This window comes from Elgaria multicarinata, chromosome 1, assembly GCF_023053635.1.
Source record: "Elgaria multicarinata webbii isolate HBS135686 ecotype San Diego chromosome 1, rElgMul1.1.pri, whole genome shotgun sequence".
NCBI lineage: Eukaryota > Metazoa > Chordata > Lepidosauria > Squamata > Anguidae > Elgaria > Elgaria multicarinata.
Genome location: NC_086171.1, coordinates 173979847 through 174006206, shown reverse-complemented (window position 1 = coordinate 174006206; position 26360 = coordinate 173979847). Strand labels below are relative to the sequence as shown.

Below are 26360 nucleotides of genomic sequence, written 5' to 3'. Positions count from 1 at the left end.
TCTAGGAGCTATAACAACACCACTGCTGAACAGCATATATATATATAAAAAGCTCTTGGATATGCAAACAACAACAACAACAAAATCAATACTGAAAGATTAATATGCCTTGTGATGGCTTGGCCCTAAAACGCAAGATAAAAACTGTGAAGACTGGCCCAAGATGGCTGCGGTCTTGTTCAAACTGTTCAGGCTGTTCAGGCCTCCTAATGGGGAGGAAGGGGGGAGTTTGGGAGAACAGCTCTCAAGGTCCATCTCTGAGAAAACAGCTTATTAAGTTGAACGCTCTCCCTTCCGACAGCAACACCTGGGAAGTTATCAGACTGGCCCAAGGTCAGGCTAATTGGGTGTTGATTCATTTCAGCTGTGGGAAAATGGCCTGGTGGGGGGAGGCCCCCTTCGCAAGGGAGGGGGGAGTCAGAGGCCTGAGTGCGGCTTGAGATTGGTTGACGCGGGTCATGGTGCTACCAGACCCAAAAAGAGATAAAAGAGTAGATAGCCAAGGGCCAGCCATCTTTCCTGGACTTACACGTGCTTGGAAGTGGAGATCCCTGGCGAGCTGGGTTACGGCTCGGTTTTAGATAGGTTTTTTGTGTTTTAAGTGTATGGAGTCCCTGCTTTTGCTTCTGACTGGGGCCTTACGTGTTGGAGTTAGTGTGTGTGAATAAACTGCTTCAGTCCTTAACTTCCGGTGTGTGTGGTTATTCTCCAAAGGGCTGGCTAATACCATCTTGGTATAGGGTTAGGGAGGTGAGGATCTGGGTTACCTGGTATTTGGTCCAGAGCCTACCTTGCAGGGAGGTTGGGTGGACCCCAGCCTTCCTTCACAAAAACAACTCCACTAAACTAGAAAACATAGAAAGCAGTGATATGTAAAATCACGTAGCTTGTGAAATGGCACAAGTTAGGGAAAAAGTTCTGGTATATTTTGCTTTTTGGAGAATCAAAAAATGAATTCTTTAAAAGAACCCACTATCACTAATATGTACATGAACAGCTGTTCACCTTTACAGATAGCTACAACTTTACTGTGGTGTGGACAAAAGGGGGTTAGAACCCTGCGACATAAGCTTCTAATGCATATTACTGGTTGCTATGCATAAACACTATGGACATGAATGGTATTGCTGGCAAAAAAGTAGCAGAGAAGTCCAGGAACTATTGAGAGGGAGTAAATTTGATAGGCATAGAGAGAAATAGAGAGATTGTAGTCTATGGGCTGCCTGTTTATAAACATTGGTCTATAAACTTGGGAATGAAATCACAAGTGGTGGTGCATTTGGAAAACAGCAAATGGGACAAATGGCATGTCATGTTTCTGGATCCTATACAATCTACTGCAAGCAACAGCTCTTATATGAAGAGTTGTGGGAGGTGGGGCTCATTAAGTAAGCAGCAAAAGAAATAATGTAGTAACATATATAGTGATGACATTTGATAAGGACTGTGGCATGTGGGGACTTGGTGGGAAGTGAAGAGAATGACAATTTCATATTTCACAGACACTTACTGGAACTGGGCCACTTTTTCACGAGTGCCATCATTGGTTGCTTGACCTCCATTCAGGCAATTAACCAGGTTCTTCAACTCTGGTGGGTAACTGTAGGATCCCAGAGGTATTTTCGGCTTAGTGTCATAATGCAAAGAGCTAAAGAGGTAGAATAAACACAAGGTGTGGTGTTGGTTAGAGAGAGAGAGAGATAACGGGACAAACAATCTTCAGTTGTGACAATGCAAGTACTATTTAAGTACATTTAGTACCGATAGAACGCTAGATGTTGCATGGTCTCCCTGTGAGCAGCCTGTATCTTTTGCCTACAATTTCAGAGAGGCCAAGCAAAGTAGGCCTCTAAATAATAAATAAATAAATCAAATAATAAATAAATACATAAATAAATAAGTTAGGTGGTGTTATTTGCCATCAGCTAGCCTTCTTGTCCCTCCCTCTGGAGGGAAGAGCCTGGAACCTGGGCAATGACATCAACTGCCAGGAAACCCACTAAGATAGTCATAATATTCACACATACCTTTCTTACAAATGATTTCTTCATGAGCATTTTAATTATAAACCATTTAAATGTAATCAACACACATTTTTTTTAAATCACCTGACATCTTCTCAAACATCAGACTATCCTTTTTGTGTGTTGCCATTCTCATCCCCGAGTCACTAAATGATCAGTGACTGAGGTGTGTACATATATGCATGAATCCATCCCTAAGCTAGCTCTGGTAAAGCTGAAAAATGAATGGCTACCTTCAAGGAAGAGTTAAGAGGATGACTGATATTAAGATTGTAAAATAGACAAGGCTTTATTGAAATGACCAACAATAAGCCATTGTTCTAACTTGATGCCAAGACTGGCTCTGCTTCGCAACTCAGACCTATTACCTACCATTCATTTAGCACTGATGAGGTGCCACGTGCTGTACAGAAATGAAGTGACATGGACCACTTAACCATGTTAAACCCATGAGGAAGGGTTTAACAATTTACATGAGGTAGAGAAGATATAGGAAAGGCAAAAGCTTAGAGGTTGATTATTTCAAAATGTGAATGAGGAATGAAGAGTTAAATCAGGGGTCTCAAAAAATCTTTTATTAATATATATACATGAATTTGCATATATCTATAGCAATGAATACAAATTCATTTTATTTATTATATTTATAGCCTGCCTTTTTCCTCCTTAAGGAATCTAAGGTGGTGTACATAATCTTAAAATGGAAAGGAATAGGTTTTTGAGGTAGACTGGGCTGAGAGTCTGTGACTAGCCCAAAGTCACCCAAAGAGGTTCCATGACCAAATGGAGACTAAAACCCAGATCTCCCGACTCCCAGTCCAACGCTCTAACCACTACACTACACTGGTTCTCCTGAAATGCAGGAAACTTTATACTCTCTCTCTCTCTCTCTCTGTGTGTGTGTGTGTGTGTGTGTGTCTCAACAAAAGTGGACGTAATATCCAAATAAGTATCCCTTTGAAGGAGGAATCTATATGCCACCTGTTCAAATACTGAAAGTATTGAAATGTCCTCAATCCATTGCATTATAGGGGGTGAGTATTTATCCTTCCAGTGTTGTACTATCAGTCTTTTAGCTGTCAAAAGAGCACAGAGAATCCATTTACACTGTCCATTGTTAATTTCCACAAAGCAGGTAAATAATTTAAAAGATTGTGTACATCAGTGAATATTAAAGACTGTTCCAGTACAAAATTTACCTGTGTAATAAGCTCCCCCGCAAAAGAAGCAACTAATGGACATTGCCAAAAAATACATTTAAAGAAATATTAGTGGTACTGCACCACCACAATTAGCTAAATTAGGCAATTACTTATTAAAGAGATGTTGCGGTATCCAACAGACACGAAACAAAAGTTTTTGCTGAATAAGACACTGCCTAAGATCCAAAGATGCAACAGGTAGATGCCAAAGCAGTGATTCATTTGGGAATTTGAGCCCAAAAAGTTTAAGTGGCAGGGAAAAACAGTTTAAGTCACATGGCTGGTTAAGGATGGAATTCCTGAAGAGTATGGAATCAAGAAGAAGTGCTTTGAGAAAGAGAGAAGGGGAGACTGATTCCACAAAGGGAACACATGAGACTAACAGGGAATCCTCACATACCTGCTTGGTGGGATGCCTCCCTCTATGGTAACGATCTGTGGTTTGTGCAGTTTGGCTTGGTAGGGCTGATAGGGGGCTGAAGGACCCAGCTGTTCCGCTAATTTGCTATTGGCAACAGCAGACACAAAACGTCCAATGACGAAGGGCCCGGTCTGCTCACTGGTGAACTCAAACATCATGATAACAGGAAAGCAGCCATAGTCCTGGGTCTGACAGCGCAACAGGATCTCACATGTTGTTCCTGAAGACAAGAAAGCCTCGTTTGACATTACAATTTAGCAAGGAAGAGGGTTTTTTTCCTATCTTCCCGGTATACCTCTCAACTGCAACACTTCAAATGAGGACAGTACACATGCTCCTCCAGAATATTTTTACATTTTCTACAGATCAACAGAAGACTATCACACATTAAAAATGTGTACTGCAAATAGAAACTGTCCGTAATTTGTGACAGATTCTTTGATATTTATCTCATGTAATATACAAATAATTGCTTCTTTCTTAAATATGTGGGAATATCTGTATTACATGAAATTGTTTAACACATTTTTATGGCATCTATAGGAAGTGATTGGAAACAATCCAAAAAATCATAATGTTTAATTCTAAGAGGTGGGAAGAGCAGGTAATAGTTCTCTCCACATTTCAAAACACGGATGTTTTTCAGTAGATTTCTCCTTTCACCACTATGGTAGTTTCAACTCCACAAGCTTGGAAAAAAATTCCTGATAACTGCAAGTACTATACAAAAGCTTTTTAAAAACCTTAAAAAGAGCTTCTACAGAAAAAATGCATTTGGATTTCCAACACCACTGCAAGATTTTTTTTCATTATCTTTTTTTAAAATGGTGGATATTCCCCATTCAAATATCCCAAATGTTGGAAATAGTTTAATTTAAAACCTGATAGTACACAATGGAGGTCGGGAGAAAGAAAAAGAAGGTGGGTTTATGTACAGAACCTAGGAGACCCACGCTGTTCAGAATACCACTCCATCAACTGGGGCTTTCCTTTGATAAAACACTAAATGCTGAATCACACTGAAGGTTTTCTACATGAGGTATCTCATGCGTTTGTTATTCCCTATTCATGGTTGTTTACTTTAGACTATTTCATGACACTCCAGTTTTGCTTCTGTGCCTAACCAGCACTTTTGGTGAGTTTTTTTAGAGCAGCAAAATGCGGCATTTAATTGTGAAAATGAATGAAACTGCTTTTTCACTTGAGTGTTTGTGCTATTCTGCTGTGCCACCTAGAGGATATGTAGCTGAAAAGTAGGAAAGGAAATGGTTTTGTGTAGTGCACAGATACCAATTCTGCAACAAAACCCAAAGTAGATACACTGGATTAATAGCTAATTAACAGACTCGTGTAGAAAAGCTCCAAGTCTGCCCTCGATCTGCCATACATGTTATTACATACATGGTTCCACATCTACCTGTGACTGATTCAACTACATATACTCAAAGTAACAACCATACCCCTTCCATCAACTACAGAAAGAACCTCTAATATACTCTTTCGATCTCTCAGCATTTTGTGCCAGAGAAACCTCACACAGGCCTGTCAGTTTTAGTGGGGAAATTATAGCTGTTAAAACTGACCTGTAATGGGATACTTTACATTTCTCTTTAATACCTAATCCAGCCCCTTTCAAGCAATATGTTTCAACAAATACATACATAAATTCATATATTACCTGGTAGTAGCTTCACAGGTGGGGGGTTAGAAACCACAAAGGTGATTTCACGCCGTCTAGGTATTTTTTTGTACTTGTTCAGCGTAACTTCATTTGTCCCACTATTCTTTATCTCAACGCGGATCATCTTGCTCTCATTAGGAGATAAATGCACTTGGATTTTACCATTCCCCTTGTCACAAGTGGAAACAATGTCCACCCCGTGCTTCATGGAGACAAATTCAGCTCTGGGGAGCCAAGATTGCAGAGTTAGGTGTTTCACAAAATATTCCATCCCATATGTACATTTGTAGAGCTGGGCTCAATTGCTCTCTAGCAGCTTGGATTATCACATCACATAGAAGAGGGTGATTTAAAGTTTCCTGCTAACTAGCAGTAACCCAATAAAAAGGAAAGCGAAACTGTCTGGGTTTCATTTTGCAATGATGAAATAATGGAGCTGGAATGAGGTTAATAAAATGTATAATAAAATGTGGGGATCCACAGAAAAGGTTAAAGAAAGAACTGCACAGCAAGTCCCAGAAAAATTGGGGAAGATGGGTATTATGCTTTTATTATGAAAGAGTGATTAATGATTCTGAATGGCAAGTCATCAATCAAAGCAATGCACAACATTCTCTCTGGAGAAGAGTTTCACTAAGTTGTTCCCCTGCATGTTTACAAATGTCTCTGCATTAAGCAACCCACCCACCCCCACACATTCTTACCGTGGTTTTCTGCTTTCTGGTTCTTAGGTATTAGGATGGGCTCCTTTATAAGGCAGACACTGGGCTTGAACTGAGGGAGCGCCTCCCTCCCTGGCATGTGAGCAAAGGGAGGGGGGAGTCTTGTTTTTGTCTGTTTCCTTGAAGCCCCCAGAAAAAGTGAGGGCTTACTTCTAAACTGATTAAGATTGTGCTGTAAGTCTGTAACCCTTGCACACTTACTTGGGAGTAAGCTCCACTGAACACAATTTGACTTACTTCAGGGTAGACACAAGAGCATGCTGTAAATCTGTAACCCCCACACAATTATTTGGGAGTAAGCCCCAATGAACGTAAAGAGGTGCTCTTGGTGGGGAATCAGATCTGTCTCCCTTTGTTGCAGGGAGGCATTTAATTCTCTTCTTCCCCCGATCATAGACACAGAAAGTCCTCCCTCGGCAAGTTCATAGTGCAACACCAGCTTTACACACTGCTGACTTCGTACCATTAAGGGTTTATTCCATCTTATCTCTAATCCTTTTGAAAACAGGATAAGGTCAAGAAACCACGCGAGACACCCTGGCTGTTGCCAACATCATTTAATCGGCCCACAAACTTCTGTGTGTGGCCAGTCACAAGCGTGCTATAAATCTCTCTTTTAGAGAAGCCCTACAGCCTCCCAACTCTGTATAACATCCCTTCCTTACTTGTCCTTAGCACGTGATCTGCGGGGAGGTGTGCCAGCACCTGGGCTTTGATCCTGGGAAGGCTGATCTCCAGCATCATTCCTTGGTTTCCAGTACTGATCAGCAAGCTGTACTTTCTTCTTCTTCACCTATAGATGGGAACAAAGGAGCAACAGAGTGACAGTTTCCAGCAGCTGCTGGACTGTGGGAATAAAGTTCAAAGAAGGAAGCAGAAATTCACAAATGAATCAGGAAAAAACACTTTGGTTCCAACACCAACTGTAGAAGGCACCCCATTATTGGGGGATATTTTCAATAGAAGGTGCATCTACATACTAGATGGGAACTTGTGGTCAGTACTGTGTCTGCTCTCTGGTTTAAAATTAAAACAAGGATGAACTCAGAGTTTCTGTGCCAAGAAAGCCAAGTTCAGCTACTTCTTATACGTTATGCTGATTTGTATATATTTTCTTGCTTTACACAATTCTGATTCTGTGATTCTCTTTCTGTTGCAAGAGGTTAAGCAGGGCAATTAAGCACTGTCTGAGGACAACTGGAAATCAAGCATAGGTCCCTGCCCACCCACTTTCAATCCTATCTCTTTTGCAGCCCCAAAGCTAAAAACTCATCTTTTGGATAAAATAAAAGCTGAGATTCTCAAGATAGAGGATCGGATTGAGACTGGCCATTCTGTAAATGGAAGAGCTACTTCCATTCATGGAAGTCACCAGGATCCAGTGCAACAAGGAAACAATCCTCGGTAATTGTCCCTTCAGCCCCCTGTGCTGCCCGTCATGGTGCCCTGAAGCATCCCCAGCCATCCAGAGCAGCTTTTCAGGAGGCACAGGGGGCTAAAATGGGAAGGAGGAATGATGAAGCATGTCTCCCTACCCCCTTCCTCCAGTGTGAGTGGGACTCTGCTAAGCGCTACTCTGGATCCAATCCGGTGAATTCTACATCTGATATCAATTCCATGCTTGTGCGGAGCAACAGCAAAATTGCAGAATACACATTTTGTCTATGGTCTCTTCTACGCCTAGTTCTATTGACAGAACAAGAAACAATGAAATAATGACTTAGAACTATGACTAAGGCAGAAGCAAGCCTCCTTGATGGGCAAGTTGCAAGTACTTGCTTGCTCAGACAATCTCTTCCCTGGATAGGAGGAACTGCTGGGTTCACATAACACACTAGCCCACCAAGTGTGGATTGTTGTTGAACCGTGAATTATTGTGTTGTCTGACATTTTCCACAGAGTGGGTTATCATGTCGTCTGAATGCAGTGCTTTTTCCTCAGGGTTGCTTGATAACCATGCAGTGTGGCTTGTTAACCACCCTGAACAACCCAACAACAACCCATGGGTTTTCAAGGTGGCTTGTTTTGAGAAAAATAAACCACACTGCATGGTTATTATTATTATTATTTATTTATATAGCACCATCGATGTACATGGTGCTGTACAGATAACACAGTAAATAGCAAGACCCTGCCGCATAGGCTTACAATCTAATAAAGTTGTAGTAAACAATAAGAAGGGAAGGAGAATGCAAACAGGCACAGGGAAGTGTAAACAGGCACCGGGAAGGGTGAAGCTAACAGTATAGAGTCAGAACAAACTCAAAGTTTAAAAGCTATAGGGAAAAGAAAAGTTTTTAGCTGTGTTTTAAAAGCTGTGATTGAGTTGGTAGTTCTCAGGTGTTCTGGAAGAGCATTCCAGGCATGAGGGGCAGCAGAGGAAAATGGACGAAGCCGAGCAAGGGAAGTAGAGACCCTTGGGCAGGCAAGAAGCATGGCATCAGAGGAGCGAAGAGCACGAGCGGGGCAATAGTGTGAGATGAGAGAGGAGAGATAGGCAGGAGCTAGACCGTGAAAAGCTTTGAAGGTCAACAGGAGAAGTTTATATTGGATTCTGGAATGAATTGGGAGCCAATGAAGAGATTTCAGAAGCGGAGTGACATGGTCAGAGCGGCGGGCCAGGAAGATGATCTTAGCAGCAGAGTGGTGGACAGAGACCAGCGGACTGATGTGAGATGAGGGGAGGCCAGAGAGGAGGAGGTTGCAGTAGTCCAACCGAGAGATAACCAGTGCGTGAACGAGAGTCTTGGCAGAAGAGACAGACAAAAATGGTCGAATCCTGGCAATATTATACAGGAAGAAACGACAAGATTTAGCTACTGCCTCGATATGAGGAATAAAGGAGAGCGAGGAATCAAATATAAAGCCAAGGCTACGAGTTTCCTTGACCGGAGTAAGCGTGACATCGTTGACAGTAAGAGAGAATGAGAGATGAGGAGAAGGTTTAGGAGGAAAAACAAGCAGTTCAGTTTTTGCCATATTGAGTTTCAAACGGCGATGAAGCAGCCAGGCTGAGATATCTGAAAGACATGCTGAGATACGATCGTGGACATCAGGAGAAAGTTCCGGAGATGAGAGGTATAGTTGTGTGTCATCGGCATACAGGTGATATTGGAGGCCATGAGATTGAATAAGTTTACCCAAGGGCAGCATGTATAGAGAAAACAGCAGCGGGCCAAGCACCGAGCCTTGCGGAACCCCTACTGAAAGGAGAAAGGAGGAGGACGAGCTGCCGTTAGCCGACACGCTGAAAGAGCGACCCTCTAGATAGGAGGCGAACCAGTTATAGACAGAGCCACAGAGTCCAAGGTCATGGAGGGAATCTAAGAGAAGATCGTGATCAACTGTGTCAAAGGCTGCAGTTAGATCAAGGAGAATAAGGACGGAATAATGGCCCTTAGACTTGGCAGTGAGAAGATCATTGGTGATCTTGGTAAGGGCTGTTTCAGTGGAATGCAAAGGACGGAATCCAGATTGAAAGGGATCCAGAGCAGAGTTACTAGAGAGAAAGTCAAGACAGCGAGAGTAGACCACACGTTCCAGAATCTTTGAGACAAGGGGCAACAGAGAGACAGGTCGGTAGTTAGACAGAGAAAGTCGATCAAGAGTGGGTTTTTTGAGAATGGGAGAGACAGTAGCATGTTTAAAAGCAGAGGGAAATGAGCCAGAGGACAGAGAAGAATTAATGATGTGAAGCAAGGACGGGAGGATAGCGGGGATAAGATTAATAAAGACGCGAGAGGGAATTGGATCACGGGAACAAGTGGAAGGCTTCGACGAGCGCAGTATTTTAGACAGTTCATCAGCTGAGACTGAGGGGAACGCCGAGAGAGTTGCAGGAGGAACTGACAGGTGAGGCACAGGAGCTGGGAGCGGAGCAGAGCTGGCCAGATCGGAGCGAATAGTTTGGATTTTAGCATTGAAGAAAGAGGCAAAGTCATTGGCAGACAGAGAGGCGGGGAGAGATGGTGGATTAGGTTTCAGGAGAGAATTGAAGGACTTGAAGAGCCGCTGAGGGTGTCTAGCATTTGACTGGATCAGCGTTGAGTAGTGCTGCTGTTTGGCCAGTGAAATGGCAGAAGAGAAAGAGGAGAGAACAAATTTGTAGTGGACAAAGTCCGCCAAGTCCCTGGTCTTACGCCACAGGCGTTCGGCTGCCCAAACAAGCAACCCTGAGGGAAATGTACTGTGTTCAGACAACACATTAACCTATTCTGAGGAAAACCCAGAATGGGTTAGTGCGTTGTGTGAACCCAGCCAATTAGTGTAGACTTGAAATGTGTCAAGTGCTGATGTGACTAAAAGAACTACAAGGATTCTGTGATCCCTTAGTTTTTGTGGATGTGATGTTTCTGAGGTTTCCCTTTCACAGACAATAAATCACTATCTGGGTATAATACGGCCTTGTTTCTTCCTTTCTGCTTTCTCCAGAATGAACACCGTAGTGTGTGAACACCACCAACAGAATCATATTTTTTTGACATGGTGCGGGTGCAGTCAAGCAGATCCATTTATTGAAACCAAAAACAGCTGCAAATGGACCAATTAATAATATATGTAAAGCATTTGTTATTCTTCAGATCAATCAAGAAAAATATATATTAAACATTGCGTATCACAAAAAAAGAGACTAAGAGGGGGCCCTACCTTTTTTTCCTTGACTAGTCTGAAAAGTTATCTTTTTTAAATTTCTCTGAAATTCTCCAGGGCCCATCCTGACAGGCAATCCCAGTTCAACCTATCGAGAGGAGAACCAACAACAGAACCATTTCTTACCTTTCCAAATGTCACTGTCTTCTTATGGATTGTAGCACGGCCGTACAGGTTTAGTGCAAAGAGCACTGTGGAGAAGTTAGGTCTTCTTGCGTTATCTCTACCCAGACAATAACAAACAGGTAGCAAGACTGTTATTCAGCAACAGAAGCTAAATAGCATGGGGTCATTCTCGTGGATTAGTGTCCAGTTGAGTACACGAGAGGGCTCCTTCCCTCCCCCCACTCCCACCCCATCACATAGTTGACAGAAGGGAGGGTTTTGGGGGGAAATTCTGCCTCCACTGCAGCAGGAAAAACTGAAGCTACAAATAAGCCACTTTTAGTGCAATTTTACATCTTGTGTTGAACATACATTCACAGATCCACTTGTCTGTAGTGAAAGTATGCAATTTGCTGGTGAGCAGGACACTCAGCAACTATCCTAGATCTCTATCCCAGAGGTCTTGTTTCCACTGTAGTTTTTGAGCAGGTAAAAAATAAGTCCCTTTTAAGCATCAAGAGATACCCCTGCTATTTCTTATCCTGCACTTATGAGAGATCACCTGGCCTCCCTCACAGATGGTCTGTTCATGCCAGAGAACTCAAGGGAGGAGAGGGGACTGGTGGCAACCAAAAATATTAGCCAGCTTTTGTGGGCCTCTGTGAATGTGGCTATGCATATTTGAGAATCAAGAGGAACCAAGATCACCCAAGATCAGTGAAATAACTGATGAGACTCTCTATATACAGTTGGCTAGGTTCATTTCATGTAAATGTTAATTCAAGAATAACTTGAACAAGTCCCCAGTGGTAGTGGTAGGTGCTCAACACACAAACATCCTTGAACTGTGTAGTAATTCTGCTTCCCCCCTCCCACCTGTGAACCCTACCTATAGTTGGACAAATTTTGCTCTAAGGCATGGGTAAGCAGCCTGGTGCCCTCCCTAAGTTTTGAACTACAACTTCCAGAAGCCCTTACTATTGGCCATGCCAGCTGGAGCTGATGGGTATTGTAGACTTAAACATCTAGAGGGTACCAAGTTCTTTACCCCTGCTCTAAGGATACCACAAGAAGATATACTGGAAGGAATAAATAAATCAGAGTTTCAGTGGAACATTTAGGAAAAATAACACATGTAATAAAAATCTATTATTATTTTATTATTTCAGCTGCTGTCAGGACTAGCTTTCCTGCAAAGCCAAACCATTAGAGGCAAACTCTGGTTTTGTTGTAAGAAGAAATCTCACAGGATCTGGAGGTAGGAATGGGGCCGAGAGGCAACACATGCACCTTGACCTGAACATAGTTTAAGCATTTCCTGAGAACCAGAACTACTGATTATTATTCTAGCTGCAGGAAGGGAATGGGATTTCATGGGAAAAGCAAGGACAAAACACACACAATCTCTCTTTAAATTTATTTCTGTCATTTATATCTTCACCCCCTCCAAAGCATTTTAAGTGACTCATAGATGATTTATATATAAATGAAACTGAAACTAAATGTTAGACTCAGAACAACTGCACTAATTTAATTCTTGCATGACTGGACTTGTGGATCCAGATAAATGTGTCAGTCCATGCAGCCACATTCATAGCACAACTACAGCCATCAACAACTAGTGCAAAAAGAGTTTAGGTTACATAATCAATACCTATCAGTGGGGCACATTGACAAAGGGATAAGTATACGACCACTGAAATTGATTCTAAATTACTTTGCTCCAGAATTATACAGGGAATAGCATTTTAAAAACTTCTCAAATCCTACAGCTGTCCCAGAATAAGTGGGCACACTTTCCCCATAAATGTGTGGCCAGTTTAGAGTACCTGAATTTTGCAGCGGAGATACACCACCTATTCTCTGCCCCAGCCTTCCCCAAGCTGGTGCCCTCCAATTGTGCTGGGCTAAAATTCTCAGAATCCCCCAGCCAGCTGTCTAAATATTTCCTCTGCCTTGGGATACCAAACACTGGCATGGTCACAGCAGTCTGATGCTGTTTAATTGGGGAGGGCATTAAGAAACCCAGTTCAGCACCAACACCTAAGGGAAGGGATGACTAAGCACAAAACTAGGCATTCTGCTAACCAAGACCTTAGAAACCATGTCTGAGTTGTTGTTGTTTTTTAAAAAAGTGGGAACTGCAACAAAATGTTGCAGTGTAGAGCGCTCCTGTTGAGGTTTTCAGCCATGCAATTCCACCCGAAAACAAGCATTCCAGGCCCACTGAGCATGCTCAGTCATCTTTGGGTGTTTGGGATTCCCCCTCTTTTAGGTTCTTAAAAAATTAGTACTTCTACAAACTTTAGCGTTCTCCCAAGCCTTGTGACACTTCCCTGTTGTACATGAAGGGAACATGTTGTCTATGTGGGCTACATAAGATCCAGGATTGACATAAGGTATGTTCCTATGCAATTTGCTTGCGTATACCCTTTCTCTTTGCAGACTACCACACATGGACATCTAGAGGCAGGGCCAGGCAGCATACCAAACACCAAGGTAGTATAGCCCTGCATCCAGCATGAAAGCTTATGGCATAATACATTTTGAAGTCTTTAATGTGCCACAAGACTTTTGTCTATTGCAGCAAAAACAACAAACACAGCTACCTCTCTGGAAATGGTCACAACAGAGCGGATTATGACACAAAATGATGAGCAAACAGCACCCAAATTGACTAGGTGTTCATAAATTGAGGCAACTTCCCCCAATCTAACATAACTTTGTTGTGCAACATATTTCAAACACTTCTGTTTGTCCATGGCAAGACTGTATGCACAGAGTTTTCAGTGGACTATCTAAATTCAGAATTCATTAATCCTGTAAGTGAAAGGGGCATGGGGAAAAGAACAAGGAGTTACAGCCCCCTAATGCAGGTGTTAAAGACTATCACACCTTTTTGTTTTGATGCAACTCTGGAACTTATCAGAAGGAACTAAGGTCCTTTGGTTATTTGCAACCGGGGGTAGGTGGGAGGCTGCCTCTCTTGCAGAATCTCATTCAGAAGTCTGTCTGACCTCAGTAAATAAGGAGCAAAAGAGTTTGGACCAACCCCTCCAGGTTTTCAATCCAACAACAAAAAGAGACTCTAATATTTCTGAATATTTGACTCACTTCTTATTCTCCAGGCTAGTTAACTCCTCCCCTCTCTTTCATTCTTTCCTCATGTCCTATCCTGTCCAACCTCCCCAGTTAAAATTTATTAATTTTATTACATTTATATTCCCCCAGGCAGTTTACATGGGCCTCCTTGACTCATTTTATCCTCAGAACAACTCTATGAGGTAGGTTAGGCTGAGAATCAGTGACTAGTCATCCAGTGCTTCATGGCCAAGTGGGGACTAAAACCCAGATCTCCCAAGACCCAGTCCAACACTCTAACCAATATACCATACCAGCTCTCAAACAGCCAAGGCATTTGCTCAAACTTTACTTCAAATGTAAGGTATTATTCAAATCCTAAGGGGGACCATCCTGAGGGTTTGGCAAGTTTGACAAGTTGTCTACTTATTTAAAAAAGGATAATTTCCCCTCCCCCTACACTTCTGGAATTATTTAAACATTTATACTGTATTAATGTATTAAATATTTGATATCCAAATCAGTAAGCTTCCAAACAAAGTATGTTAAATAAGCAGACTGTGCCATTACATAAAATGTTCAAAAGTAGTACAAAAACTCAAGACTTGCGAAATTATTTCTGTAATGACCGAGAGTGAATAAATTGTTTTTAGAAGCATGGTGCTTCACTGCAACAACTTTTGTAATTTGTATAACCTTATTGATTCTTATGCCATTCCTTTAACATGCTGCAGATACAGTATATCAGTTTTTATTTTATGCATGTAGATTAATTCCTAATCTGCTCCTTTTTCTTCTATACCTTTTGGGAGGAACACACTTCCTCTTCCCTTTTGTGTTTCAAGCATGCTATCCCATCGTGTAGAGCTACAAATATTTCAGGCAGTTAAACTATTCACAAATCAATAATATCTACCCATATCCCTATCTTTTGAGTACTGATCACTTTTTTCAGCTACTAAAATTAACTCCCCTCCCTTTTCTTTGCTGAAGGGTAGAGGAAGAGAAAGCTGGTCATTCAAGTGTTTCCACTTTGAATGGTGTCTGAAAGGATATACAATAAACACAGTGGGGTTCAAAAACGGTTTGCAGCTTGTCACAGGCTAATCAATGGCTTAATTATATGCTGTTACCTATTCTTTCAGGTTGTGAAAAATTATTCAGGATACCTGACAGGCTGCTCCGCCTTATCTGTCCTCTGGACAAGATGGTTTCACTAGCTCATGGTGATGGTTGTGGGATTAAGAGGCCACCTCAGCTGCAACCCTCTCACCACGATATTGTCTTTCTTCTTCTCCCCTTAGAGCAAGCTGGTTCTTCAGTAGTTTTCATTTCCAATCATCACTGTTGGGGCTTTAAACCTTTTCTAAAAGTTCTGTCCCTATGTAGGGGCTTCCTGTATATACTTGGGCGTCCTCCAATTATGCAGAACCCCCTATTTTGTGAACCGCCCAGAGAGCTTCGGCAATTGGGCGGTATAAAAATGTAATAAATAAATAAATATTTTGTCTGTGGGTGGCCCTGCTTTGCTGCCCTCCTAGTTGGCGTGGAGCCAGCATGTTTACTATTAGAAGTAATCATGATTTACTAGACTCTCCTGACTTACCTATAGCACTGTTCTTCACATTTTAAGAAATTGCATCCCTTTTTTAAACTGGTCAGCATCCTACCAATATTCAAGATTAGTCCAGAAACCTATTTCTTTCCACATGCACGGTCTATGCCAGCCCTGCTCACCCAAGCTCTTCTTCTCATTCTTCTTCCAAGAACTTCTAACCACCCTGTTGAGCAACAATCCTCTACCTAAATGCACAGCTTTCCCCTGGCCATCTTTTATTTATATTCACCTTTATGTTTACTTTTTTTAAAAAAAACAAACAGCCAGGCAGCTTATATCCTACACCAGCCTCATCCTGCAACTGTACACCGCCTTCTCCCTGAATATCAAATCTGAAATAACTGGGCCTGCAACAGCCAAATTCTCCTAACCTCACTTCTTCTTCACCAATCTTAATGGTGGAGGAGGTAAAATATCCCCCACATTTTTCAGAACCTGAACCTCAACTCTTCAATACACTATAAGACAATAAGCCAAGCAGCACTGCTTGCATATAGAGGCTACTACTTTGAGGAACACTAACAGGCATCTTTTTTTTTTTAACCATGACACAGCTTGGTCTCTTCTGCTCTTTTCCTGTAATGAATTTGTTCTTCTGGAAATTATAACATGTGAAGATTACCATTCAGTTCACTCACCAAGTTCCCCAACCAAAAGCCTCCAGACACGTTTCCTCGGCTCCCAAATTCTTAATAACACAGAAACCCCTATCTTGTCTGTGAGTGACCCAGTTCCACGGCCCTGCTGGTTGGTGTGCGGCCTCCAAGTTTTCTATTAGAAGTAATTATAATTTACTAAATTCCCTCCTGACTTACTTATAGCACTTTACATATTCTCTGGCCACGCATGCACACAACTACAGTATACCACTATAAGTGGCTTCATGAAGAAAACATTTGGGCCAAAGTGTGCCATTTTCCCAAACACCTCTTATATAAACTCTTTGAACAGTCACCCTCACGGGTTGAGCATTCCCCTCACAGACGCCATTTAAAGCAGACTGCCCTAAGAGCAGAAGTTTTGTCATCCCCATTTCCACAAATCTACCACTAGGCTGGGCCCCTTTCCTTTAATGGCGTGCTATTTAAACCCCAATAAACTTTTTTTTAAAGCATAACAGGGGAGAGAGATCTTACTTTGTTATTTGCATTTAAAAAAATATCATTTTGGTTGTTTATGCAAAGCATTTTTACCCAGCTGAAAAGGCTGCCAGAATGGCTTTCATAAGATCAATAAAAACAAGAACTGGGAGAGGTAACTTAAGAGAACACACTCTGTGTATTGTTGTTTAAGAGCTTATTTTGGGATAAGGAGAGGTTTGTGTGTTGTGTGTGTTTTTGTGATCTTTGTTTCCTCAAGATATCCAAATTTAGTAATTTACATCACAATCCTAAACCCCTCTATTCAGAAGTAAGTCGCACTGAGTTCAGTGGGGCTCACTCCTAGGTAAGTGTAGAGGATTGCAGCCTTTGATCACGAGTTCTTTGGGAACAGAATAGGCAAACAAAATGGCTGTAAGCCACATTGAAACCATGGGATAAAGTGAGGAATAAAAATTGAGACAGACAATGGGGTGCTTCAACCTATGTGGATGATTCAACTGGATCCAGTTTATCTTGGACACCAACCTAATAACTATTGTCCTTGCAGCTTATGGTCTGTTGATATATCAGGCTGCCCAGGGAACCGTGTGAGGAAGGGCAGGAAATAAATATAATCAGCATCAACAAGGTTTCAAAGCCTGACCTTCACCTACTACACCTTTCTATCTCAATACCCCGTTTCCCACCACAACCCTACTCAAGTTTTCTCACATTTTTCATGGCAGAGCGGATTTACCTTCAGTGTTAGCATCTACAATTGATCTCCCCAATTCCAACCATGACCAGATCTTAAAAAAACAGCATCCCGCCCCACGCTAAAGTGTTGATTCGGATTGGCACCCCCTGCACCTCACTCATTGCTGTTTCTTATCCATGTAGTTGGGCTCCTTGCTAATTAGAAAACCCAGCGCTCAGTCTCCACGGTCAGAGAACAGAAAAGAGCCTCTCCCACAGCAGAGCTGCTGGCCACGCCGCAATCCTTTAAACTCCTCTCTGCTTACCTGTACCGGAACTCCTGGTTATAGACGTTCTTCAGTGCCTCTTTATTGTTCACTGCTTGCCTGCCAGAGTTTTGCAGGAACTGTATAAACTGCTCCCCAACTTCCTTCATCTGCTCAACGGTGAGTTTGGGCATGGCAATCGCGTTTGCGGGCGCTTCTTTGCTTCCACTTAGCAGCAGCTGCAGCAGTTTCTGTCCCGTTCCCTCAATCCGTGAAACCTGCCAGCAAAGAGCTTATCTGCTTTTCAGGCTGTAACGCTCTGAGCAGGAAGAAACGAAACTAAAAACGAATGGCTAGGCTGACTCAGAATCCTCGCAGGCCCGGCAAGGGGTGGGGAGGCACCTCATCCTCATCCCTCTCTCCCACTTCCTCTGCCAACCCAAGAATGCAGGCCCGGGCTGCTGGTCGTTTCCCTCGATTTTATGACTTCACCCACGGGAAAAGGGAAAAAGAAAACGGTGAGGGCGGGGCGGGAGGAGAGCATATCATCCTATAACTTGTTTTAATGCCACCATACTTAAGCCCTGGAACATATACAGAGTGATGATGATGATGATCAACATCATCATCATCATCACAGCAAGCTCCAGGATTAGTAAAGGACCTACCATTATGCAGGCTAAGTTCCAGCTTTTAGGAGACTTAAAAAACACGGCATGTGTGATTCCCCCCCCCCTAAATTATACTTTTATCACCATGGGAGGGGGTGCGTTTTGTAATGATCTCAAAAACCATTTTAGAATGGACACGACAAAGTCCAAAGCACAAATGAAATAAATATATACCGAGTTTTGAACCAGCAGCCTGCGCCCTTTTAAGGTTTTTTTAAAAATGGTTTATGCAAGCTCTCCCTTGATTAGGAGGATTTTGTTCCTGTCTCGCATTGGACTAGCAGCGGTAACTAAGCAAATACCCACACAATACCTTATCAGCATTTCACCCAAACTAAATGACCTTCCAATGCTTCCATTGTCATCAAAGCATTCCATAATACTGATATAATTCTCTATGCTTTAGATCCCAAATCTACAACATTTGGTTTTAAAAGTGGGACCTGTAACAAATTGTTGCAGTGTGGAGTGATGCTAGACAGCCATGCCTTCTTTCAGGTTACTCCTATTCCATTCCGTTTCTCCCTCTCCACAGCTTCCTCCCCACCCATGCAAGTCAGACAACATTTTATGCTTATAGATCATGCTCAGTCGTCAATGAGCTGTTTTTGTTCTCCAACCACCCCAAACATAGCGCTCCCCCCCCCCAAAAAAAGATTTATTGTACTTCTGCAAACATTGTGATTCCCCAAGCCAGTTGATACCATTTTGGTTACAAAAAGTTCACACTAGAAAAATGAGTTCACTTTTAGTGTATAGGATTTTGTACCTACAAATTGCAAGTAGCAATATCTTAGGAACAATCAGGAGCTAAACTTTATTTAGGCGCCCTTCTGTTTGCAGAATGACAAATCAGGTTCCAAACTAGTATAAATACCTTCAAATCAAATGTGTAATATTATATGTAAATATCAAACTTACCTAGTGAGGTTTGCCTGGCGCCAACGTTGTGGTCTTTTTGACACCAGGTGAAGAACTTAATTTCCCAAACGTTTTATTCTTTCAATTTCTAATCCTTTTAAAAACCCGTTAGTGCACAACCCTATGCATGTGTAGACAGAGGAAAGTCCTAATGATGGGAATTGTAGGACTTTTGTCTGTCTAAACATGCAGAGGATTACACCGTTGTTATATTTTAAATCTTTGCAATGCTGCTAGGTTGTATTTTGGTTTTTATTTTTCATTTTGATTTCATACTGTAGTTTTAAGCGTTTATATTATGATTTACCATGTTGTATTTTATGGTTTTTATTGTTAAGAACTGCCCAGATAGTTTTGGCTAATGGGTGGGATAGAAATGCAATAAGTAAATAAATAATACAAATATGTGTTTTATATTCACTGTTGTTCCCTGCCTCGATCCAAGTGGAGAGATGGGTAAGAAATAAATTATTATTATTATTATTATTAAATATTAATGTTAGTGTAGAGTCCTAAGAAGCTAACAATATATTCTTCAAATCAGCCTGGAGACCAACAATATCATTCGGGAAATTCGATATAATATCTATAAGATTAGCATTTCCTGAGCAATGTTTTGGTAATAAGACCTATTCCAACAGTTGATTAATAATCTCGACCAGAATTGGCAACAGTTTATTTAGTTCCTTTCTGTTCTTCCCTAAACCAAACAAAATGGGTCAACTTAACTATGTGAAAGGTACTCCATTTCCCCCCAAAACCAGTTGCTGTCATTATCCTCATCATTGTTGTTATTATTGTTTTCCCCTTTATAACTATTTGAATTTTTGCTATAAACACATAATCAAAAGTTCCTTTTAGTTTTAGAGAACTAAAGGAAAATAGAATAATATAAAAACAGAGAACAGAATCAAATAAAAGGAGAAATACACCATCTTAGGGTGCAATCATATGAATGTTTAGACAGAAAAAAATCAGACAACTCCCAGCATCTTGGGTTTTGGGAGTTGTAGGACCTTTTTTCTGTCTAAATATGCATATGCTTGTTCCCTTAGCAATTTATGGCTTCTCTTTGAGGAGTTCCTACTCAAAAGGTCCTACTCTTTTGAAGATACATGTGAGAAAATACCTTGTTTTCAAGGACCATCATCTTTTGGTGAAAGCATATACAAGTCTTCAAAGTACATATACTAACTTACCTCGAAAGAGAATTCTGATGTCCTTGACAATAAGTTCAGCTTATTTGAACTTTTCACCAAAAGGAGGTGGTCCAGTTAAAAACAGCACCTCATCTGAGTTAAACATATACATTATTTGGGACCAACATGGCCACATTTTTCTGAATGAAACTATCTTTTTTTTCCATAACAGCTTTGATGTTAAGCAGTGGGAGAATTAGCAGATCTTATTTATTTTCTAGATATAAAAGGACTTATGATTAAGAGCTACAGTAAACAATGCACTCAGCATTTAAGCTGTTTTTGGGATATAGCCATCTGCATAAATTACATAGTTCTGCTATCCTTCCGTAAATGCATCTGAGAGCAGTCAGTTCCACAATAACATCTCTCCACAACTGTGTTTGCTTGGTATCATCTATATAGTGTAGACAATTTAGGAAGATTTGAGATGATGTAGCCTAGTTGCAAAATACACTACTTCAGTTCAGTTTGGTTCTATAGCACAAAAATAGAAATACATGAAGTAGTAAGAGGGCAATACTATATGTTTCATGTTACCAGTGTTGTGGCCCAAACATTATGAAGACGCTTATGGTCCAACACACGTTTATTGATAGAAAGGACTTCACATTGCAAAGGAAAGAAGACCCCTCTCTGAGTCTTGCTGTGTTTGTCAGCTGTTTTATTAGCCAGCTTGGCAAAAGCAACTAGAGCATGAGCAGAAAGCTTGTTTACCAAAATGGAAATTCTAGCTGACAACAACTTTCCTGCCCTAGACCTGTTACTAGGGCAATTAGGGAGAAAAGGGGAAGTCTGCCTCGCTGCAGACTCTCTCGGTTTGAAGCGACATACAGGTGGATGTGTGTGCGTATGGGAATCTTCCGAGACACAGGCAATTTTTAAAAGCTGCTGCTCAGCTATTTAGCAATGGCCAACATCTGACCTTTCCATTTAGATTAATCAGATTGATCAAACATGGCTTCGCTTATGCTAAGATAAAGCTCATAGCCATCACACCAGGATTATCTGGGACTGCTCAACCTGTACCTGTGAGACCCAGCTTCTGTGAAATTCATATGGGTTCCCTAGGATGGCAAAGTGCAAAAAATAGAGTAAAGGAAAGTTTAAAGGTAGGGCAAAGAAGTTAAGGAGACAAAGGAGAAACCAAGGCAGGAGCTTTCGCTATAAAGCTCCTGAAAAGACCATATCCCAACATTCACAGAGGTACACTAGGATCTCTTTGACCAAGGACTGGTGATGTCCAATAGTTTAGCATTTGTTTGTTGTTTGCTTTGATTATCTTCATATTATGTTGGATTGGTGAGGTCTGGGGAGGGAGGCACTATGGGAAAAGGGTCTCTTGAGAAGGATGGGGGCATGAACAAGGAGGCAAAAAGATAAAAATGAGTGAAAGGGGTTTTAAGGCTGCATTTAAAAATATTTTTGGGTTTAATGAATTAGAACGTTAAGGACTGCGGAAGAGGCTCCACACTTTAATTATAAAAGAACTGGCCAATTATAATGGGACAAACCATTGTGTGTTTGGTAAGATGAAAATGTGAGATTGGGTAAATTCAGGTTTCCTGGCATGGTGCCACCTAACCAGATCTTCTGGAGGTATTGCAGAACTGTATCAGCATGTAGGGGCTTGTCACACTAGGTAATTGCTATGCTCAAGCCAAAGAAGTAGACTTGACCTAAACAGCTTTATTGGGTAGGACCAGGTCTTGTCATAAAACCACCTCTACCTTGTTAGTTGTTTGGATGAGTCTTAGACATCAGATTGATTTTCGCCTTCTGGGCGTGTGCCTGTACAATAGGAAGCATCAGCTTGGAAAGAGGTCTGTATATGGAGTTGGGGGTGGGCTTCTCTGAATGAGAGCCAAAGGAACTGTGACTGCAGCCATGGCTGAAGTGTTTATGCCTGTAAAGCTTGTCCCATTTAAATGTAGCCTTCATGTCATTGACCCATTTGTGCATAATGCTGTCATGCCTGGAGTGCTCCTATTGAACTATTGAAACCTACACAGCATGTGCATTTCTGTAAATGGGTAAGCCTAAAAACCAAATAGTCTGTGGCAAAAGTAGGTGCCTTTTCCTGCCCAGATCAAAAAATTATTATTATTATTATTATTATTATTATTATTATTATTATTATTATTTGCATTTATATACCACCCCATAGCCGAAGCTCTCTGGGTGGTTTACAAAGATTAAAATATAGAACATTAAAAACAAATATACAAAATTTTAAACCATAAAAAGCATAAAAACAGATTACATACAATATCTATCTATTCTGGGTCAATTAAAAACTCAACATATGCTGTTGAATGCCTAGGAGAAAAGTCTTGACCTGGCGCCGAAAAGATGATGTTAGTGCCAGGTGAGCCTCGTCGGGAGATAGTTCCATAAATGGGAGGCTACCACTGAAAAGGCCCTCTCCCTTGTTGCCATCCTCCAAGCTTCATTCGGAGTAGGACCTTAGATGTTGAGTGTAGTGTATGGGTAAGGTTTATGTCAGGAGAGGCGTTCCATCAGGTATTGTAGTCCCAAGCTGTATAAGGCTTTATAGGTTAAAATCAGCACCTTGAATCGGGCTTGGAAATGTACAGGCAGCCAATGCAAGCGGGCCTGAGTCGGTCTTATACGTTCAAACCTTCTGGTTCCACTTATCAATCTGGCTGCTGCATTTTGCACAACCTGTAGCTTCTGAACCGTCTTCAAAGGCAGCCCCACGTAGAGTGCATTGCAGTAATCTAACATGGAGATTACCAGAGCAGACAACTGAAGCCAGGTTATCCCTGTCCAGATAGGAGAGTGTTGGTAGAAGGTACTCTGTGCTACCGAGGCCACCTGAGCCTCAAGTGACAGATGGTTCTAGAAGAACCTCCAAGCTACAAACCTGCTCCTCCAGAGGGAGTGCAACCCCATCCAGAACAGGTTGATCGCCCACTATCCAGTCAGAAAAACCACCCACTAACAGCATCTCAGTCTTGTCTGGATTGAGTTTGTTTATTAGCCCTCATCCAGTCTTATTGTCGCAGCCAGGCACCCGTTCAGCACTTCCACAGCCTCACCTGTTGAAGATGAAAAGGAGAAATAGAGCTGTGTGTCATCAGCTTACTGATGACAATACTCCAGATGACCACACCCAATGTTTTCATGTAAATATTAAACACCTTGGGGGACAAGACTGACCCCTGGGTAAGCCCATACTGGAGAATCTACAGAGCCGAGCAATGTTCCCCAAGCACCACCTTCTGGAGCTGACCCGCCAAGTAGGAGCGGAACCACTGCAATGCAGTACCTCCCAGTCCTAACTCACCTAGTTGTTCCAAAATGATACCATTGTCGATGGTATCAAAAGCCGCTGAGAGATGGAGAATCAACAGTGTCATACTCCCCCTGTCTGCTCCCTCCTTTCACCTTAATCATTTGTGTTACTAAGGTCCTTCTTGGGGTTCAAGTGCTGGGAACAGGAGAAGGAAGCTATGGAATAAAAAGGGAGTGAAATCTTGGTTCATAAGCAGGCCTATCTTTCCTTAAGGGCAGAAAGATTTTCTGTCTGAAGTCTGAGAAGAAGGCTCAGCCTGGTTCTTGCCTCCCTTTTGCTCTTTTCTCTTTCTGAACATGTTTTCCCTTGGCTTTGAGACTGTTTCAGGCTATCTTTCCCCGAGCCAGTTTCTCTGGGCCAGACACCCAGCTCCTGAGCAGCTTGGTATAGTTTTCGCCTCCTATTTGTTTTTGGACATTTTTCATTTTAAAATATTTTCTTCAGTCTCTACCTGGATCAATTCTCCCTACCTGGACTTTGCTGATTTCTAAACCCTAGAGATCTCTTTCGACCTTTCTCTGGCTCCATGAAAGGCTGGTCTTCAGATTTATCCTTGGGATAGCTAGCTAAACATTCCTTTTAATTCTCCCCCCATACACACACACACTGCTTCCTTCATTTTTTCTAAAAGTTTGGACATACTGCTATAAAGTTGAAAGCTTCAAATACTTCATTTAACTAGTTTGGACTGGTGGAAGTTTCAGTACAACTAAGGGCATGTCTAGACGAAGGAGGTGGAGGGGTACGATCTCGTGATTTTATGATCGCAAGGTCGTCCCCCTTGTCTACATGTGGCGCATGACGTCCCAGGAGGAAGAGGACATTGCGGCCGCCATTTTGTTTTGTTTTTCAATCGGAGAAGAACACAAAAGCGCTCCTGCGCAAAATGTGAGGTTTTAAAACAAACAAAACCCCTCCCACTCACCCCACCCCCATAGGACACAGGGCTCCTGAGGAGCTCCGTGCCCTGTGCCTGGCTCCTTATGTTTACTTGCAAGTAGCTGGGACAAACCCGCGATGGCTGGCCACACGTCCCGCGGTCTTGGGATCATTCTGAGACCGCGGGAAAAAGCGGGATGGAAGGGTAGGGCGATATCCCGGGGAAAGGGAGGAATTTTCCCTCCCTGCTCCCAGGATGCCCTGTGCGTCATGTGGAAGCACAGGGATGATCCCGGGGCGATTCCCGGGATATCGCCCCATCTAGCCATGCCCTAAGAAACATTTCAAAGTGCTACTGAGCCTGTTTGGGCCTACTAACTGGCCTACTCACATTCTTTTTCTAATAGATCTTATTAGCAACATTTTGTATAATGTACACATGTATTTTCTTTTTAATCATTGCTTGTTTCACATTTCACTTCTGTAGCTGATGTTCTTTTGCATTTACTTTTCTTTGCATATCTACTTTTCATATCTAAAGACTTATCTGGCATGTTTTCATTGGTTTAACAAGTTAAAAGGGTTCACTGTTTCCCTGCTTATGTTTTTAAATATATTTTCAACAGGCCTAGTAACATCAAGAGTTAGAGTTGTGATCTGTAACACAACTCAATCTCTTTGTGAACAGAGTCACTGAGTAAGGGATCTGTGAAGATAATTTAGACTGACCCCCACCACATAAAACTGTCACCTCTTTTGTAGAGGTTGGGACCCCAGACTACTAAAGACAAACAAACTGGCAGACTGTAACAACAGTTTTCATGTGCCCATTTGTTTTATGAGGCAGGTGTTCCTGCAGGTTACCACACAAATGGCCTAACAGGCCATAGTTGCCTGGCTGGGTCTGCCAAGATCTCAGCCTCACCACTCTTTGCAGGTCCACATTCTACAGCAATCACTCTCAATTGAAATTTAGGGAATCCCACCCTCGGGTTTAATCTACTGACCTCCTCTAGCTGGACCTTGCAGGAAACTATAGGAATAAACAGAGCAGGCATACACAACATGCTTAAAATGCTGACAGTGGCAAATCTAAAAGCAAGTATGTTGCTTTCCAAAAATCAAGAAACTTCAATCATCAAAAATCTGCTAGTTTAAAAGACCAGAAGATAAGGTTTTCTCACCTTGGTCCAAACTCCACAAAGCCAAGAAATTGGAAGCTAAGGCTGATGCCTTATCTGACATGCCCTGTGATCAGCCAGGATGTTGTGCAAATCGTGCTTGCTTACAACTTACCCTCCATGCACCTGCACTTTCCCAGGGTCCTTCAGTCCCAAATCCAGATTGGGATGATGGAGTTATTCACACATCATGTGAAGTCTAGAATCCTGGTTTCTTAAACTAGTGTAAATGAGCTGCATTCTACTACATACAGCTCATCTGCTCCTGCTTTATTCTTCCTGTTCATGTGACTTGGTGAACCAAACAGGCATGGATGGCTTAATGTTGCATCTGCACTCAGGATTATGATTTATCGTGCTCGTACAAGCCAGTATTGTAAACCAATTTTAATCCAAGGTTTATTATTGGCCTATGAAGCCTAGCTTGTTTGGGCACAATAAATCACAATATTGGGTTCAGATGTAATGCTAAGCCATCCATATACCTGTTTTATTTATCTGCTCAAATGAACCAGAGCAATGAAGTGGGAGCAAATTGGTTTAATAAGCCAGGAATTCTGGTTTATTGTTGTATCTGAGCATGGCTCATGAACAGTGTTCTCCAAATACTGTAGCGGAATATGCATTGTAGAGTGCAGATTT

The 26360-nt window shown here is 41.9% G+C and overlaps 1 protein-coding gene across 1 annotated transcript in view; it reads right to left on the bottom strand.

The window, feature by feature from the left end:
• MOV10 (Mov10 RNA helicase) overlaps positions 1 to 17806 on the bottom strand; it is a 35231-nt gene extending 17425 nt beyond the window's left edge. The window contains exons 1-6 of the mRNA XM_063143291.1: positions 17609 to 17806; positions 10827 to 10923; positions 6716 to 6843; positions 5326 to 5552; positions 3627 to 3867; positions 1511 to 1648 (exon numbers count right to left, since the gene is read on the bottom strand). Coding sequence (XP_062999361.1) covers positions 1511 to 1648; positions 3627 to 3867; positions 5326 to 5552; positions 6716 to 6843; positions 10827 to 10923; positions 17609 to 17742 — 965 coding nt within the window. The 5' untranslated portion in view covers positions 17743 to 17806. The remainder of the gene's footprint in view (positions 1 to 1510; positions 1649 to 3626; positions 3868 to 5325; positions 5553 to 6715; positions 6844 to 10826; positions 10924 to 17608) is intronic.
• Positions 17807 to 26360: the final 8554 nt, after the last annotated feature.